At 45.8% G+C, this 18,457-nt stretch overlaps 1 protein-coding gene across 1 annotated transcript in view; it reads left to right on the top strand.

Annotated features, from left to right (window-relative positions):
* The window catches only part of LOC139546733 (Krueppel-like factor 7), a 79,310-nt gene that overhangs the window by 47,066 nt on the left and 13,787 nt on the right, over positions 1-18,457 (top strand). The window contains exons 2-3 of the mRNA XM_071355463.1: positions 11,256-11,898; positions 18,296-18,419. Of these exons, the coding sequence (XP_071211564.1) occupies positions 11,256-11,898; positions 18,296-18,419 (767 nt within the window). The remainder of the gene's footprint in view (positions 1-11,255; positions 11,899-18,295; positions 18,420-18,457) is intronic.

The raw sequence follows: 18,457 nt of genomic DNA, 5'->3' as shown, positions 1-18,457 counted from the left end.
ACAAGCTAAATAGAAGAAGGGGGTTGAGGGGACAAACTGTATTCTCTGAGATGGCACCTCTCTCTAAGTTATACAGCATAGCCCCTCAAGGCACAATGAGGAGGTTTTCTGCAGTGAAATCAAAACTCTTGGCACGTAGGCTACCAGTCTCTGCACACACTCTCTCTCTTATACATACACAGATGAAAACCCACACACACACACACACAGGCTTCCCATCAGCAAATTAGCTGAATAAAGAGTATCTCTTCGCTGGGTCGTTTGAGTGGCTAATTACTCATCAACGCATGCTGTGTAGGGAGAGAGAGAAGAGCGAGAAGGGGAGAGAGGGAGAGGGGAGAGCAGAGAAGAAAGAGAGAAAAGAGAGCGAGAGAAGATAGAGAGAGGAGAGCAGAGAATAGAGAGAGAGAGAATAGAGAGAGAGAGAAGAGCGGAGGAGAGAGATCAGTTTAGCATCAAGAGATAGAGCTTCAAACAGCATCTGATGAAAGCCAAAGCTTTAATTAAAACCTATTTGTATGAGAGAGATTTTAACTCCAAAATGGAGGGGAGAGAGAACATAAATACACACTTTCCTAGATGCAGGAATGAGATCATATGAAGCCATTAGTTTAGATAATGTGCTGACTTTATAATGCCCGAGCAGGGTGCCAAGCACTGGCGTAGCTCACACGCCCCCCAGCCCCCGCAAGGCAGGGGGCCCCACAAGTAACACCACTGGTGCCAAGACATTGAGAGTAACCAAGTCGGATATTGCTGGGGATGCGTCCCAAATGTCACCCTATTCCCTAAATAGTGAGCTACTTTTGACCAGAGCCCTATGGATAGTGTTCCAATGAACGCATTATAAAGGGAATAGGGTGCCATTTGGGACAGACTGGTGATAATTTCCCCTTTGTGTCTAGTTGGAGTCCAGCTGGATGGGGTAATAACAGTTAGTTGTAGATGTAGCGATGGCTGTGGTCCTCTCTGGTCTCTTTGTCTGACAGACAGAGGCTCTTAGCTGGGTGTGAACCCTTTTGGTTCAGCATCTATTATTGATGGACACACACAGTTTGATACACACACTGTGACACACATACATTGTGGCACGCACACACACACACGCACAATAATATATGCCATTTAGCAGATGCTTTTATCCAAAGCGGCTTACAAATCTAAGCCTAGCATCAAGGCTCTCTCTCTGGTCTCTGGTGGAGAGTCTCTGGTGGAGTCTCTGGTGGAGAGTCTCTGGTGGAGTCTCTGGTGGAGTCCAGGCTCACAGGGGGAGAACGGAGAAGATGGAGCAGTTTGTTTTGGTCTTTATTGTAGCTGTGGGAGCTATGGCCCAGTCACAGTGTGAGACGGGAGAAAACATAGCCCTACTTACACATTCAATAGACTTTTAACAGGTGCTTCATATAAAACTAATGTAAACAGTAGAAATGTAGTCCCCGCACTGCTATTCTCCAGTGGTGTAAAGTACTGAAGTACAAATACTTTCAAGTACTACTTGAGTCGTTTTTGGAGAATCTGTACTTTACTATTAATATTTCTGACAACTTTTCCTTCCACTTCCTCTACATTCCTGAAGAGAATGATGTACTTTTTACTCCATACAATTTCCCTGACACTCAAAAGTACTACCGGTAGTTACATTTTGAATGCTTAGCAGGACAGGAAAATTGTCTAATTCACACACTTATCAAGAGAACATCCCTGGTCATCCCATCTGCCTCTGATCTGGCAGACTCACTATAAACACATGCTTCGTTTGTAAATGATGTCCTAATTGAAGCATGCCCCTGGCTATCTGTGAATAAATAAAAATCTAGAAAATGTGTCCAGCTGCTTTGCTTAATATAAGGAATTGAAATGATTTATACTTTTACTTTTACTTTTGATACTTAAGTACATTTTAGCAATTACATTTACTTTTGATACTTAAGTATATTTAAAACCAAATACTTTTACTCAAGGAGTATTTTACTGGGTGACTCACTTTTCTATTAAGGTATGTTTACTTTTACTCAAGTATGACAATTGGGTACTTTTCCCACCACCTCTATTCTCCTGTAGTGTATTTAACTATTAACAACAATTCAACCCCATGTCAGTGTGACCAGATAAAACCTCCAACTATATTGTTGTTCTATGTGTATTGTATTATATTGTATTGTATTGTATTGTATTGTATGTGCTTTAGGTGGTAGCTTAATCTTTTAGGGGGTGGTTACTCACACACACACAACCTCTGGTCATTGTATTTCCTCTGACTGGTGTTTTCGGAGAATACTGCATGTGACTAATGGAGCCTTGTAAAACATGGTACACCTATTTAACAAAACATTGTCACTGTTAAAGGGATAGTGTGTGACATTTTGGCAATTAAGCTTCTCTGTGCAGGATGTCTCTGTGTGCGGTTTGAAGGAAGTTGAAGGTAGTTTCTGGAGCCATTGCTAACTAGCGTTAGAGCAATGGCTGGAAGTCTTAAGAGACAATTAGCATACTTCTCAGCAACTTCTACAACAATGTAGCCTATACCTAACCACCCACTTTATTCTCCCAATAAATGGTCTTATAATGATTGATCCAGTTCCATATAGATCTTATAATATTAGATCTATACATTTTTACACTCTTAGAAAAAAAAGGTGCTATCTAGAACCTAAAAGGGGTATTCAGCTGTTCCCATAGGAGAACCCTTTGATTAACAATTTTGATTCCAGGTAGAACCCTTTGAGTTCCAGGTAGAACAATTTTGGTTTCCATGTAGAACCCTTTCCACAGAGGGTTCTACATGGAACCAAAAGAGATTATATCTGGGACAGCCGCATAACCCTTTTGGTACCCTTTTTATGGAGTGTATAGTGCTATGAATGCTCAGCCTGGTTTAGTACATAGGGCCATGCAGGGTTTAATGTCCTTTGAGCAGCAGCACAGTGAGACCAGTACAGTATGATATGACCTTTATCCGTATGTTGTGGGACGGAACTGGGGAATGGAGGTGACTGAGCCCCCTCTACTCACACTAGCTGCCAAAGCCATGAGCCAGCATGCTCCCACACTGCACTGATCTATCCCCCTGCAGGGTGTGTGTGTGTGTGTGTGTGTGTGTGTGTGTGTGTGTGTGTGTGTGTGTGTGTGTGTGTGTGTGTGTGTGTGTGTGTGTGTGTGTGTGTGTGTGTGTGTGTGTGTGTGTGTGTGTGTGTGTGTGTGTGTGTGTGTGTGTGTGCGTGCGTGTGCGTGTGTGTGGGTGTGCGCGTGTGCGTTTGTGTGTGTATATATGTGTGTGTGCATATGTGTCAGAATGTGTGTGTGTGTGTTACCTTTCCTATCGCATATGAAAAAAACGTAAAGGTCATACATGAAATGTCATAGGTAGTGTATTCTCCTACTGGACACGCCTACTGGCGTGTGATATCACCTCCCCCTGTCCAGCCCCTGAGGTGTGTGCCACTGACCATACTGTGGGCCTAGTCACAGTTGAGGATAATATGTACTCAGAAGGCAGCACAATGTTTAAAGAGCTATTCCAACTGACTCAATGGTCATTTGGCAAGCAGGGCCATGGCTAGGCCTACCTGCAGTGTTGCTTTTACCATGCATTAGTGATGATTGATCCAATTTAAAGGGGAATAAATACAATGGCCCTCCTTGGCCATGCTTGACTGCAGATTGTATTACACTAGAATTACTAAGAAAGAATAAAAGTGTTCACAAATCATAGCAAGGAGCTGGTCAAAGGAATCGCCCAAAGCCTTGTCTTAGCACAACTGTCAGGCAGCGTTAACAAATAACTTTTTAGTGTGTCGTCGCACTATATCTACACAATGCTTATCAGACAAAATTAGTTTGCAACATTCACACCCCCCGAAGAAATCTCTTTGATATATGCTCATATGCAAATGTGCCTCTGTAGGAAAAAAGAAGAAGTTATTTTAAAACAGAAGTAGCACTAGCAAAGCAAAGCTTATCATCCCGCAACAGATGCCCAACAAAAATGTGTCACGGGGGGGGTGGGGGGTGGGGGGGGGGGGGGGTAGCCTGACTATAAACACAGGGGAACAGAGCAGCCTACAAGCTGCATGCCTTTAGATACATGGTGTCACAGTGTTTCTGTGGTTAAGATAATAGGTAAGGCAGCTATAATTTGCACTGATGACATGGATTAAAGTGCTGGAAGGTTTGACTCCATTCCACTGCTCCCCTCTCCCTCTGCCCAAGTGTTTTAGCTGTGACATGCCAAACGGAACAATCTAATATCTAAACTGACCACTGTGACGGCTCAACAGTATTGTAGAACCAGTATGAAGAATGTGCTGAGTGGACAGTTAGTGAGCCGTGCTCTACTCCTCTCTCTCTCTCTCTCTCTCTCTCTCTCTCTCTCTCTCTCTCTCTCTCTCTCTCTCTCTCTCTCTCTCTCTCTCTCTCTCTCTCTCTCTCTCTCTCTCTCTCTCTCTCTCTCTCTCTCTCTCTCTCTCTCTCATGGCAAGGCATTGCTCATTCTAATGAAGCCCTAGCAGAAAATAAACATGAGAGAGAGAGTGTGCGTGCATATCCCTATATTTCACCCTCTCTCTCTAACCCTCTCTCTGCACGTATCCCTATATCTCTCCCTCTCTCTCTACCCCCCTCTCTGCACGTATCCCTATATCTCTCCCTCTCTCTCTAACCCCCTCTCTGCACGTATCACTATATCTCTCCCTCTCTCTCTAACCCTCTCTCTGCACATATCCCTATATCTCTCCCTCTCTCTCTAACCCCCTCTCTGCACGTATCCCTATATCTCTCCCTCTCTCTCTAACCCCCTCTCTGCACGTATCCCTATATCTCTCCCTCTCTCTCTAACCCCCTCTCTGCACGTATCCCTATATCTCTCCCTCTCTCTCTAACCCCCTCTCTGCACATATCCCTATATCTCTCCCTCTCTCTCTAACCCCCTCTCTGCACGTATCACTATATCTCCCCCTCTCTCTCTAACCCTCTCTCTGCACGTATCCCTATATCTCTCCCTCTCTCTCTAACCCTCTCTCTGCACATATCCCTATATTTCACCCTCTCTCTCTAACCCTCTCTCTGCACGTATCCCTATATCTCTCCATGTATCCCTATATCTCTCCCTCTCTCTCTAACCCTCTCTCTGCACGTATCCCTATATCTCTCCACGTATCCCTATATCTCTCCCTCTCTCTCTAACCCTCTCTCTGCACATATCCCTATATTTCACCCTCTCTCTCTAACCCTCTCTCTGCACGTATCCCTATATCTCTCCATGTATCCCTATATCTCTCTCTCTCTCTCTCTCTCTCTCTCTCTCTCTCTCTCTCTCTCTCTCTCTCTCTCTCTCTCTCTCTCTCTCTCTCTCATGGCAAGGCATTGCTCATTCTAATGAAGCCCTAGCAGAAAATAAACATGAGAGAGAGAGTGTGCGTGCATATCCCTATATTTCACCCTCTCTCTCTAACCCTCTCTCTGCACGTATCCCTATATCTCTCCCTCTCTCTCTACCCCCCTCTCTGCACGTATCCCTATATCTCTCCCTCTCTCTCTAACCCCCTCTCTGCACGTATCACTATATCTCTCCCTCTCTCTCTAACCCTCTCTCTGCACATATCCCTATATCTCTCCCTCTCTCTCTAACCCCCTCTCTGCACGTATCCCTATATCTCTCCCTCTCTCTCTAACCCCCTCTCTGCACGTATCCCTATATCTCTCCCTCTCTCTCTAACCCCCTCTCTGCACGTATCCCTATATCTCCCCCTCTCTCTCTAACCCTCTCTCTGCACGTATCCCTATATCTCTCCCTCTCTCTCTAACCCTCTCTCTGCACATATCCCTATATTTCACCCTCTCTCTCTAACCCTCTCTCTGCACGTATCCCTATATCTCTCCATGTATCCCTATATCTCTCCCTCTCTCTCTAACCCTCTCTCTGCACATATCCCTATATCTCTCCACGTATCCCTATATCTCTCCCTCTCTCTCTAACCCTCTCTCTGCACATATCCCTATATTTCACCCTCTCTCTCTAACCCTCTCTCTGCACGTATCCCTATATCTCTCCATGTATCCCTATATCTCTCTCTCTCTCTCTCTCTCTCTCTCTCTCTCTCTCTCTCTCTCAATTCAATTCAATTCAATTCAAGGGGCTTTATTGGCATGGGAAACATGTGTTAACATTGCCAAAGCAAGTGAGGTAGGTAATATACAAAAGTCAAATAAACAATAAAAATGAACAGTAAACATTACACATACAGAAGTTTCAAAACAATAAAGACATTACAAATGTCATATTATATATATGCAGTGTTGTAACAATGTACAAATGGTTAAAGCACACAAGTTAAAATAAATAAACATAAATATGGGTTGTATTTACAGTGGTGTTTGTTCTTCACTGGTTGCCCTTTTCTTGTGGCAACAGGTCACAAATCTTGCTGCTGTGATGGCACACTGTGGAATTTCACCCAGTAGATATGGGAGTTTATCAAAATTGGATTTGTTTTCGAATTCTTTGTGGATCTGTGTAATCTGAGGGAAATATGTCTCTCTAATATGGTCATACATTGGGCAGGAGGTTAGGAAGTGCAGCTCAGTTTCCACCTCATTTTGTGGGCAGTGTGCACATAGCCTGTCTTCTCTTGAGAGCCATGTCTGCCTACGGCGGCCTTTCTCAATAGCAAGGCTATGCTCACTGAGTCTGTACATAGTCAAAGCTTTCCTTAAGTTTGGGTCAGTCACAGTGGTCAGGTATTCTGCCACTGTGTACTCTCTGTTTAGGGCCAAATAGAATTCTAGTTTGCTCTGTTTTTTTGTTAATTCTTTCCAATGTGTCAAGTAATTATCTTTTTGTTTTCTCATGATTTGGTTGGGTCTAATTGTGCTGTTGTCCTGGGGCTCTGTGGGGTGTGTTTGTGTTTGTGAACAGAGCCCTAGGACCAGCTTGCTTAGGGGACTCTTCTCCAGGTTCATCTCTCTGTAGGTGATGGCTTTGTTATGGAAGGTTTGGGAATCGCTTCCTTTTAGGTGGTTGTAGAATTTAACGGCTCTTTTCTGGATTTTGATAATTAGTGGGTATCGGCCTAATTCTGCTCTGCATGCATTATTTGGTGTTCTACGTTGTACACGGAGGATATTTTTGCAGAATTCTGCATGCAGAGTCTCAATTTGGTGTTTGTCCCATTTTGTGAAATCTTGGTTGGTGAGCGGACCCCAGACCTCACAACCATAAAGGGCAATGGGCTCTATGACTGATTCAAGTATTTTTAGCCAGATCCTAATTGGTATGTTGAAATTTATGTTCCTTTTGATGGCATAGAAGGCCCTTCTTGCCTTGTCTCTCAGATCGTTCACAGCTTTGTGGAAGTTACCTGTGGTGCTGATGTTTAGGCCGAGGTATGTATAGTTTTTTGTGTGCTCTAGGGCAACGGTGTCTAGATGGAATTTGTGGTCCTGGTGACTGGACCTTTTTTGGAACACCATTATTTTGGTCTTACTGAGATTTACTGTCAGGGCCCAGGTCTGACAGAATCTGTGCAGAAGATCTAGGTGCTGCTGTAGGCCCTCCTTGGTTGGTGACAGAAGCACCAGATCATCAGCAAACAGTAGACATTTGACTTCGGATTCTAGTAGGGTGAGACCGGGTGCTGCAGACTGTTCTAGTGCCCGCGCCAATTCGTTGATATATATGTTGAAGAGGGTGGGGCTTAAGCTGCATCCCTGTCTCACCCCACGACCCTGTGTGAAGAAATGTGTGTGTTTTTTGCCAATTTTAACCGCACACTTGTTGTTTGTGTACATGGATTTTATAATGTCGTATGTTTTACCCCCAACACCACTTTCCATCAATTTGTATAGCAGACCCTCATGCCAAATTGAGTCGAAGGCTTTTTTGAAATCAACAAAGCATGAGAAGACTTTGCCTTTGTTTTGGTTTGTTTGGTTGTCAATTAGGGTGTGTAGGGTGAATACATGGTCTGTTGTACGGTAATTTGGTAAAAAGCCAATTTGACATTTGCTCAGTACATTGTTTTCATTGAGGAAATGTACGAGTCTGCTGTTAATGATAATGCAGAGTATTTTCCCAAGGTTACTGTTGACGCATATTCCACGGTAGTTATTGGGGTCAAATTTGTCTCCACTTTTGTGGATTGGGGTGATCAGTCCTTGGTTCCAAATATTGGGGAAGATGCCAGAGCTAAGGACGATGTTAAAGAGTTTTAGTATAGCCAATTGGAATTTGTTGTCTGTATATTTGATCATTTCATTAAGGATACCATCAACACCACAGGCCTTTTTGGGTTTGAGGGTTTTTATTTTGTCCTGTAACTCATTCAAGGTAATTGGAGAATCCAATGGGTTCTGGTAGTCTTTAATAGTTGATTCTAGGATTTGTATTTGATCATGTATATGTTTTTGTTCTTTATTCTTTGTTATAGAGCCAAAAAGATTGGAGAAGTGGTTTACCCATACATCTCCATTTTGGATAGATAATTCTTCGTGTTGTTGTTTGTTTAGTGTTTTCCAATTTTCCCAGAATTGGTTAGAGTCTATGGAGTCTTCAATTACATTGAGCTGATTTCTGACGTGCTGTTCCTTCTTTTTCCGTAGTGTATTTCTGTATTGTTTTAGTGATTCGCCATAGTGAAGGCGTAGACTCAGGTTTTCCGGGTCTCTATGTTTTTGGTTGGACAGGTTCCTCAATTTATTTCTTAGATTTTTGCATTCTTTATCAAACCATTTGTCATTGTTGTTCATTTTCTTCGGTTTTCTATTTGAGATTTTTAGATTTGATAGGGAAGCTGAGAGGTCAAATATACTGTTAAGATTTTCTACTGCCAAGTTTACACCTTCACTATTGCAGTGGAACATTTTACCCAGGAAGTTGTCTAAAAGGGATTGAATTTGCTGTTGCCTAATTGTTTTTTGGTAGGTTTCCAAACTGCATTCCTTCCATCTATAGCATTTCTTAATGTTACTCAGTTCCTTTGGCTTTGATGCCTCATGATTGAGTATTGGTATCTCTCTCTCTCTCTCTCTCTCTCTCTCTCTCTCTCTCTCTCTCTCTCTCATGGCAAGGCATTGCTCATTCTAATGAAGCCCTAGCAGAAAATAAACATGAGAGAGAGAGTGTGCGTGCATATCCCTATATTTCACCCTCTCTCTCTAACCCTCTCTCTGCACGTATCCCTATATCTCTCCCTCTCTCTCTACCCCCCTCTCTGCACGTATCCCTATATCTCTCCCTCTCTCTCTAACCCCCTCTCTGCACGTATCACTATATCTCTCCCTCTCTCTCTAACCCTCTCTCTGCACATATCCCTATATCTCTCCCTCTCTCTCTAACCCCCTCTCTGCACGTATCCCTATATCTCTCCCTCTCTCTCTAACCCCCTCTCTGCACGTATCCCTATATCTCTCCCTCTCTCTCTAACCCCCTCTCTGCACGTATCCCTATATCTCCCCCTCTCTCTCTAACCCTCTCTCTGCACGTATCCCTATATCTCTCCCTCTCTCTCTAACCCTCTCTCTGCACATATCCCTATATTTCACCCTCTCTCTCTAACCCTCTCTCTGCACGTATCCCTATATCTCTCCATGTATCCCTATATCTCTCCCTCTCTCTCTAACCCTCTCTCTGCACGTATCCCTATATCTCTCCACGTATCCCTATATCTCTCCCTCTCTCTCTAACCCTCTCTCTGCACATATCCCTATATTTCACCCTCTCTCTCTAACCCTCTCTCTGCACGTATCCCTATATCTCTCCATGTATCCCTATATCTCTCCCTCTCTCTCTAACCCTCTCTCTGCACGTATCCCTATATCTCTCCACGTATCCCTATATCTCTCCCTCTCTCTCTAACCCTCTCTCTGCACATATCCCTATATCTCTGCCTCTCTCTCTAACCCTCTCTCTGCACGTATCCCTATATCTCTCCATGTATCCCTATATCTCTCCCTCTCTCTCTAACCCTCTCTCTGCATGTATCCCTATATCTCTCCCTCTCTAACCCTCTCTCTGCACATATCCCTATATCTCTCCCTCTCTACCCCCCTCTCTGCACGTATCACTATATCTTTCCCTCTCTCTCTAACCCCCTCTCTGCACATATCCCTATATCTCTCCCTCTCTCTCTAACCCCCTCTCTGCACGTATCCCTATATCTCTCCCTCTCTAACCCTCTCTCTGCACATATCCCTATATTTCACCCTCTCTCTCTAAAGCCCTCTCTCTGCACATATCCCTATATCTCTCCCTCTCTACCCCCTCTCTGCACGTATCCCTATATCTCTCCCTCTCTACCCCCCTCTCTGCACGTATCCCTATATCTCTCCGTCTCTCTCTAACCCTCTCTCTGCACATATCCCTATATCTCTCCCTCTCTCTCTAACCCTCTCTCTGCACGTATCCCTATATCTCCCCCTCTCTCTCTAACCCTCTCTCTGCACATATCCCTATATTTCACCCTCTCTCTAAAGCCCTCTCTCTGCACGTATCCCTATATCTCTCCCTCTCTCTCTAACCCTCTCTCTGCACGTATCCCTATATCTCTCCCTCTCTCTCTAACCCTCTCTCTGCACGTATCCCTATATCTCTCCCCCTCTCTCTAACCCTCTCTCTGCATGTATCGCCCTCCCTTCCTCTTTCTCATGATAAAAATTCCATGGCTGGTTAATTTCTCTCCCCTGTAAAGCGGAGTGGAGGGAAAGAGTAAGGCCAGCACAGTTCAATCAGAGAATAATCCCCCTCTCTGGGCTCAGCTAGGGGCAGGTGACATGGTCAACACTGGAGAGGCTGGACCACTGGACCATACTGGGTGGAGGGGATGATAGGATGCTCAGATTATCATGATGTCATTAGCAGAGCTGGATATGTATCTAGGCAGTGGTTTTATGATATAGAGTGTGTGGCTGTGTCAGATTGTTTGAGTTCTCCTGAGTCACTGACAGGTTATCATACACTCTTAGAAAAAAAGGTGCTATCTAGAACCAAAAAGGGTTATCCTTTTGTGAACCATTTTGGAACCCTTTTTTCTAAGAGTGTATATGGTTGATATGATCAGTTGTTTCATATGAGGCTAATCAAATCGGTACTTTTGTATGAGATCTGAAACAGTATGTATTGATTAGAGATGAGTGTGGTGGGGCTGTTGTGCCCGTACCTGCAGACAGAGCCCACGCGTCTCTGAATAATATGTGTAGATTAGGGATGAGTGTTTTCTCCTGTACTGTTCCTATTTCTGACCGTGTCTCTCTCACCCTTACAGACGTGTCTGGAGTTGGAGCGGTACCTGCAGACGGAGCCCAAGCGTCTATCAGAGCTGTTTGATGAGGAGCTCGACTGTCTCCTGACGCCCACCTTCATACAGGGTGCTGACAGTGACGAGGACCTGATGGACCCACTGGACCCCCTCCTCCCGAGCCTCCCCGACCAGCCCAGCCCCCCTCCCCTCCTCGTCTCCCTCCCCAAGGTGCTACAGGCCCCACAGCCCCACAACACCAAGGCCTCCGGAAAAGAGTCTGGAGCAAAGACCACCAAGGAGGGGGTCAACGGGGTCAACGCTGCTCAGCTGAGTGCCGTCACCTCCCTCACACCACCCTCCTCGCCTGAGCTGGGCCGCCACCTGGTCAAGCCCATGCAGACGCTCACCGCCACGGCCGACGGTACGCTCACGCTCAAACTGGTGGCCAAGAAGGTTGGTCTGAATGCGGCCAAGCTGGTGGCCACACACTCCACTCTACCCTCGCCGCCCAGCAGGGGGGTGCACAGCGACAGCGAGCAGGGGGCTGGGTCGCTGGGGGGAGATATCCCAGAGAACAAGAAGAGGGTCCATCGCTGTCAGTTCAACGGCTGCAGGAAGGTTTACACCAAGAGTTCCCACCTGAAGGCACACCAGAGGACACACACAGGTGAGACAGAACCTAGGCCTGACCATGGTCACTATGTGCCATGCGTCATGCACCATGCAATCAATCAAATGTATTTATAAAGCCCTTTTTACATCAGCAGTTGTCACAAAGTGCTTATGCAGAAACCCAGCCTAAAACCCCAAAGAGCAAGCAATGCAGATGTAGAAACACGGTGGCTAGTAAAAACTCCCTAGAAAGGCTGGAACCTAGGAAGAAACCTAGAGAGGAACTCTCAGGCTTTGAGAGGTGGCCGGGTGGAGATTACAAGGGTACACAGCCAATAAGGCCAGATCATGCACTAAACACACTGCCTGAAAACACACTGTCTAACCTGACCAAGGACCATGCATCTACAATTATACAGGTGCACCATGCACCTAACACAAGCCCCTGGGAGAATATAGGTTTAGGTTTCAGCCTGAAAACATCTTCTGTTTCAGTATAAGTGCTCAGCTGATATGTGTGAGTGCAAGGATTGCAATCCAGTGTTGTGAAGTAGAAACACAGAGCAGTCTTGATCTATCGCTCTATATCCCCCTGTGAGATCCTTCCAATGGGCTAAAAATACATAGGTCTTAGCTCTGCAGTGCAGCCTCACTCTCTTTCTCTCATTCACCTCAGTGACTCTGAGTCTCTTACTGAAACCAGTCCAGTCTCTCCATCCACAAGCTGCTAGCGGGGGGAGTGGTACGGTAATTGCCAATGGATTGATAGACTGACAGGTCTAAATGGCTAATTCAGCCAAGTCTACTGCAGCCTGGAGTATCTAACCACCACTGCCCTCCCAGTGAACCTCAGAGAGAGAGAGAGAGAGAGAGAGAGAGAGAGAGAGAGAGAGAGAGAGAGAGAGAGAGAGAGAGAGAGAGAGAGAGAGAGAGAGAGAGAGAGAGAGAGAGAGAGAGAGAGAGAGAGAGAGAGAGAGAGAGAGAGCGTTAGCATCAGTGTTAGCGACGCTAATCCTTTCCTGGGGCCTGCTGTTGACTCGGCAGGTTTCACCGCTGCCACTAGAGCGCTAGCGATGCTAATCACCAGCGAGCTGATGCAAGCCATTCATTCGCCCCCTCCTCTTCCACCACCCAAAAAAGGAGAGGAGGGAAAAGGGGAAAAAAGAGAAGGGTAGAAGAGAAAAGAACACCCTTAAGACATGCTGCAGCATGCTGCTGTGTAGCCCCAGCCCCGATATGTTCATTACAAGACAAGAGCAGCACAGTACAGTAATTAGCCTAATCCTTCTTTTTGGTTATTATGTCCATACATCAGTGACACACAGGGAGGGAGATTAAGATTAGTGCAGGATTTAAGGGGGGCCCTTGCTTCATGAGGATGACATGCTCCTGGATGGCCCCATCAATAACAGTTGGCAAGGAAACACACAGCCTTTCACTGAGGTTTAATAACCGTAGAATTAGAATGACTAGAATAACTATAGAATTAGAATGACTAGAATGACTATAGAATTAAAATGACTAGAATGACTATAGAATTAGAATGACTAGAATGACTATAGAATTAGAATGACTAGAATGACTATAGAATTAGAATGACTACAACGAATGTTCATTCTAGTGATTCTAATTCTATAGGTTGAACATTGTTCTAGAATGTGAGCAGTCAGAACAGAAACCCACCCATTATTTTCCTATCTTCACTCCTCTGGTGTTGGGAATGGGATTCTTTGTTTTAGGGAGACGGGAGCTGCTGTATGGATGAAACTCTAGGAAATGTGAAATGGGCCGTAATTGTCTGAGTCAGTCTGTTTGTCTGTCTGCTGTAACTTCAGCTGAGAGATCATAATAGGCTCTACACTCTATCTCCAGTTGACTAAGGAAATGTAATTAACTGCAGCACACCGGCACCTGTGATGCTGATGGGAGGGAGAGGTGGGTGATGAGGCGGGGGGGGGGGGGGGGGGGGGGGTGCGTTGCTAGGAGACCATATCAGAACAGGCGAGAGGAGAGTTCGTAAATGGCTGATTATTTGCAGCTCCTGGTATCAGTCTCAGACTGTTTTAACACAGTGCTGCCCATTCCAACTACCCCTGCCCCTAACACCACCCAACCCCCAAATACACTCTCCCCCACCCCCCAAAAAAGCTACCACCCACCCCAACCTGCTCCCTTTTTGGGGGTTTAGGTTGCCTGGCAACTGTATTACACTCATCCAGAGCAGAGCCATAATTGGCTGGTGGCGCTGAGTGTCCATGACTGGCGGATTCAGGCGGCTGCACACCTCTCTCTCTCTCTCTCTGTCTTACTCTCTCTCTCTCTCTCTGTCTTACTCTCTGTCTTACTCTCTCTCTCTCTGTCTTACTCTCTCTCTGTCTGTTTTACTCTCTCTCTCTCTCTCTGTCTTACTCTCTCTCTCTCTGTCTGTCTTACTCTCTCTCTCTCTCTCTCTCTCTCTCTCTCTCTCTCTCTCTCTCTCTCTCTCTCTCTCCCTCTGTCTCACTCTCTCTCTCTCTGTCTTACTCTCTCTCTCTCTGTCTTACTCTCTCTCTCTCTGTCTTACTCTCTCTCTCTCTGTCCTACTCTCTCTCTTTCTGTCTTACTCCCTCTCTCTCTGTCTTACTCTCTCTCTTTCTGTCTCTCTCACACAAACTCTCTCTCTCTCTCTGTCTTACTCTCTCTCTTTCTGTCTCTCTCACACACCTCTCTCTCTCTCTGTCTTACTCTCTCTCTTTCTGTCTCTCTCACACAAACTCTCTCTCTCTGTCTTACTCTCTCTCTTTCTGTCTCTCTCACACAAACTCTCTCTCTTTCTGTCTTACTCTCTCTCTTTCTGTCTCTCTCACACAAACTCTCTCTCTCTCTGTCTTACTCTCTCTCTTTCTGTCTCTCTCACACACCTCTCTCTCTCTCTGTCTTACTCTCTCTCTTTCTGTCTCTCTCACACAAACTCTCTCTCTCTGTCTTACTCTCTCTCTTTCTGTCTCTCTCACACAAACTCTCTCTCTCTGTCTTACTCTCTCTCTTTCTGTCTCTCTCACACAAACTCTCTCTCTCTCTGTCTTACTCTCTCTCTTTCTGTCTCTCTCACACACCTCTCTCTCTCTCTGTCTTACTCTCTCTCTTTCTGTCTCTCTCACACAAACTCTCTCTCTCTGTCTTACTCTCTCTCTTTCTGTCTCTCTCACACAAACTCTCTCTCTCTCTGTCTTACTCTCTCTCTTTCTGTCTCTCACACACAAACTCTCTCTCTCTCTGTCTTACTCTCTCTCTTTCTGTCTCTCTCACACCTCTCTCTCTCTCTGTCTTACTCTCTCTCTTTCTGTCTCTCTCACACAAACTCTCTCTCTCTCTGTCTTACTCTCTCTCTTTCTGTCTCTCACACACAAACTCTCTCTCTCTCTGTCTTACTCTCTCTCTTTCTGTCTCTCTCACACAAACTCTCTCTCTCTCTGTCTTACTCTCTCTCTTTCTGTCTCTCACACAAACTCTCTCTCTCTCTCTGTCTTACTCTCTCTCTTTCTGTCTCTCTCACACCTCTCTCTCTCTCTGTCTTACTCTCTCTCTTTCTGTCTCTCTCACACCTCTCTCTCTCTCTGTCTTACTCTCTCTCTTTCTGTCTCTCTCACATAAACTCTCTCTCGGCCGGTTGCTAGGCGACTCCATCATGCATCCTCGCCTCGGCAAGTTATAATTGGCTGGCGTAGTTGCCGTGATGGTGGGTCCAAGCCGACCCTGCTTCATTCTATCAAGTCTGGAGAGGGGGAGGGAGGTATAGGGAGGAGGGGGGTTAATGCAAAGAGGAGGAGCTGATGGTAGTGGAGAGGAGGGGGAGCTTTGGGCAATTACTGAGGAAGGGGTGTGAAACGTTTGCTGTCTTGCACCTGTGGCCTCAAGACTCCAAAATGACAGAGTGGTCCTTGAAGCCAGCCTGCCTGCCTCCATCCCTGCCTGACTGTCTGCCTCCCTGCCTGCCTCCCTGTCTGCCTGCCTGCCTTCATCCCTGTCTGTCTGCCTGCCTGCCTAACAGGCTCTCATGACAAGGCAACACTGTCTGGGGATATCATCTGCTACAGGTTTTACACAGTGGGGGAGAATGAGCAAATAAAAAGCCTCAGGTCTTTTGGCAAAATGTTTATGAGTGTATCAAGGGGCAAAGGCAGACAGATGTTCAGAATGTGTTGCATTCATGTGTTCACCCCAGAGGTAGAAAAGTGTGTTGAGTGGAATCTGGCTGTAAAGTGGTGTTTGCTGATACAGTGCTGAGGTGTTGCCGTCTCCCTGGCTATCTCCGAAATAGCACCCTTTTCCCTATATAGTGCACTACGCATAGGGCTCTGATCAAAAGTATACAATATATAGGGAATAGGGTGCCATTCTGGATGCACGCTGTCTAACAGCAGCTAGTACTGGGTCATTAGACAGTACCCAAAATGTCCTCTGCTGATTTGAATAATATTCAAAACACGGAAAGAAAAGCACAGCAAGTAATCCTGAGGTGTTTCTGCCCTGCAATCTTCACACTACCACAATCTCACCACAGACAATGGATCAAATAAGAAAAAGGAAACAGAATAAGAAAAGATCGTGTGAAATAAAACGGGATTGGAGGTATCATTCACAGACCATTTGCCTTTTCTCTTCCCTCTCATCTTACAACATGGATGATGGGGGGAGTGGGGGATGAAGGGGCGGAATCGAGGAGATGAGGGGAGGTTGCATTGCATCATCTCACATCCCTCAGTTCTCTCCTCTCCTCCTCCGCCACGTCATCCTTTACTTTCAGTTGCATCATCGTGGTCTCCGCAGATTCCACATCGCTCTGAGATTATGTCAAACAAAACCACATCATCCTTTACCGTCTACTGCTGGGGTCACCTCCAATATACTTTAGCCAATGAAATCACTGACATTCTTCTGCTAATCAACACTTTTTGTAGCAGGTTTTTTGTAGCAGAATAAATTACTTGAATCAACAAGTCCTGTGGAGTACCATCCCCACCATTCACCCCTCCACGCACAGCCTCTCTGACCCTACGGGTACCCTCCGTTATCCTCACCGTCTGCGCCCTCTGTCTTCCACGGTCGCCTGTGATTTGGACGTACCGCTGCTCTACTGTTTGAGACGCTTAGATTTCACTCTAATGGTACTTTAGTCTAGTTAGGAAGATTGGTGGACACTGTGATATGGGAAGACGGTCACAGCTGGCTGACTGGAAGTACGGTATTACTTCCCATTAAGCGTCATTAAGACCCCAATTATCGTTACCACTCCCAGATCTGAATCAACCACAGCAGCAGCGCTCGGCAGCACCGGGGCGGGTGGTTCCCCCTCTACCCACCCCAAAACCCTCCCCGGATTCAGCCCCCTCCTACCCTCCACCAGCCAGGTCCAGGCCCATCCGAACACAACATGGTCCTCAGGGTCCGGGTACCCCCTCCGCAACCCGCTACACCCCCCCGTTCCCATCCCAAAAAGTAACAGAACCCCCTGCCGGAGGGCCTTTCTATCAGGGAGATAAAACTACAGCTTGTGAACAATAGATATCTCCCTCTCCCATCTGTTCAACTGGAGAGAAACTTCATTTGAATTTCAGATCTTTCCACAGGGGGTCCAAGGGGGAAGAGGAGAGGCGTGGGCGGGGAGGGGAGGGGTGAAAACTGTTTAATTTTTCAGGGTGATTTTAGTTTTTGGATTATGAATTAACACGGCATCGCTGAAAGAATTTGTTTAGCGAGCTCTGGGAGTCTATGATTGGTTGATGCAAAACCCTTGGTGTGTAATCCTGGGTTGGGTAACACAGGTACATTAACTAGTTAGTAGGATCGCACACTGAGTAACACAGGTACATTAACTAGTTAGTAGGATCGCACACTGAGTAACACAGGTACATTAACTAGTTAGTAGGATCGCACACTGAGTAACACAGGTACATTAACTAGTTAGTAGGATCGCACACTGAGTAACACAGGTACATTAACTAGTTAGTAGGATCGCACACTGGGTAACACAGGTACATTAACTAGTTAGTAGGATCGCACACTGAGTAACACAGGTACATTAACTAGTTAGTAGGATCGCACACTGAGTAACACAGGTACATTAACTAGTTAGTAGGATCGCACACTGGGTAACACAGGTACATTAACTAGTTAGTAGGATCGCACACTGGGTAACACCAGCAAATGAGTTGGGAGGATCTCATCTCACACTGGTGATGATGTAATACACTCAGGTATGTCAATCATACAGACAACACCGCTTTACTTATCAGTAGCCTACATGTCATTTAGCCAACTGCACAATTATGCTCCATTACAGTATAACTACACAGGTATTGTATAAGACCAACTTAATGGTATCCACTATTGCTACCACAAAAACAGAAAGTCAATGTAACTGCAAAAGTAATCATATTTTTTTCCCCCTCTCTATCTGTCTGTCTTGTCAGGTGAGAAACCGTACAAGTGCTCCTGGGAGGGCTGTGAGTGGCGTTTCGCCCGGAGCGACGAGCTGACGAGGCACTACCGCAAACACACCGGGGCCAAGCCCTTCAAGTGTACCCACTGCGACAGGTAAGTACCACATCCATTACATACACACACAAGAACAC

The sequence above is a fragment of the Salvelinus alpinus genome, chromosome 20, assembly GCF_045679555.1.
Source record: "Salvelinus alpinus chromosome 20, SLU_Salpinus.1, whole genome shotgun sequence".
NCBI lineage: Eukaryota > Metazoa > Chordata > Actinopteri > Salmoniformes > Salmonidae > Salvelinus > Salvelinus alpinus.
The sequence above is the reverse complement of the archived record's forward strand: the minus strand, read 5'-3'. Positions and strand labels throughout refer to the sequence as shown.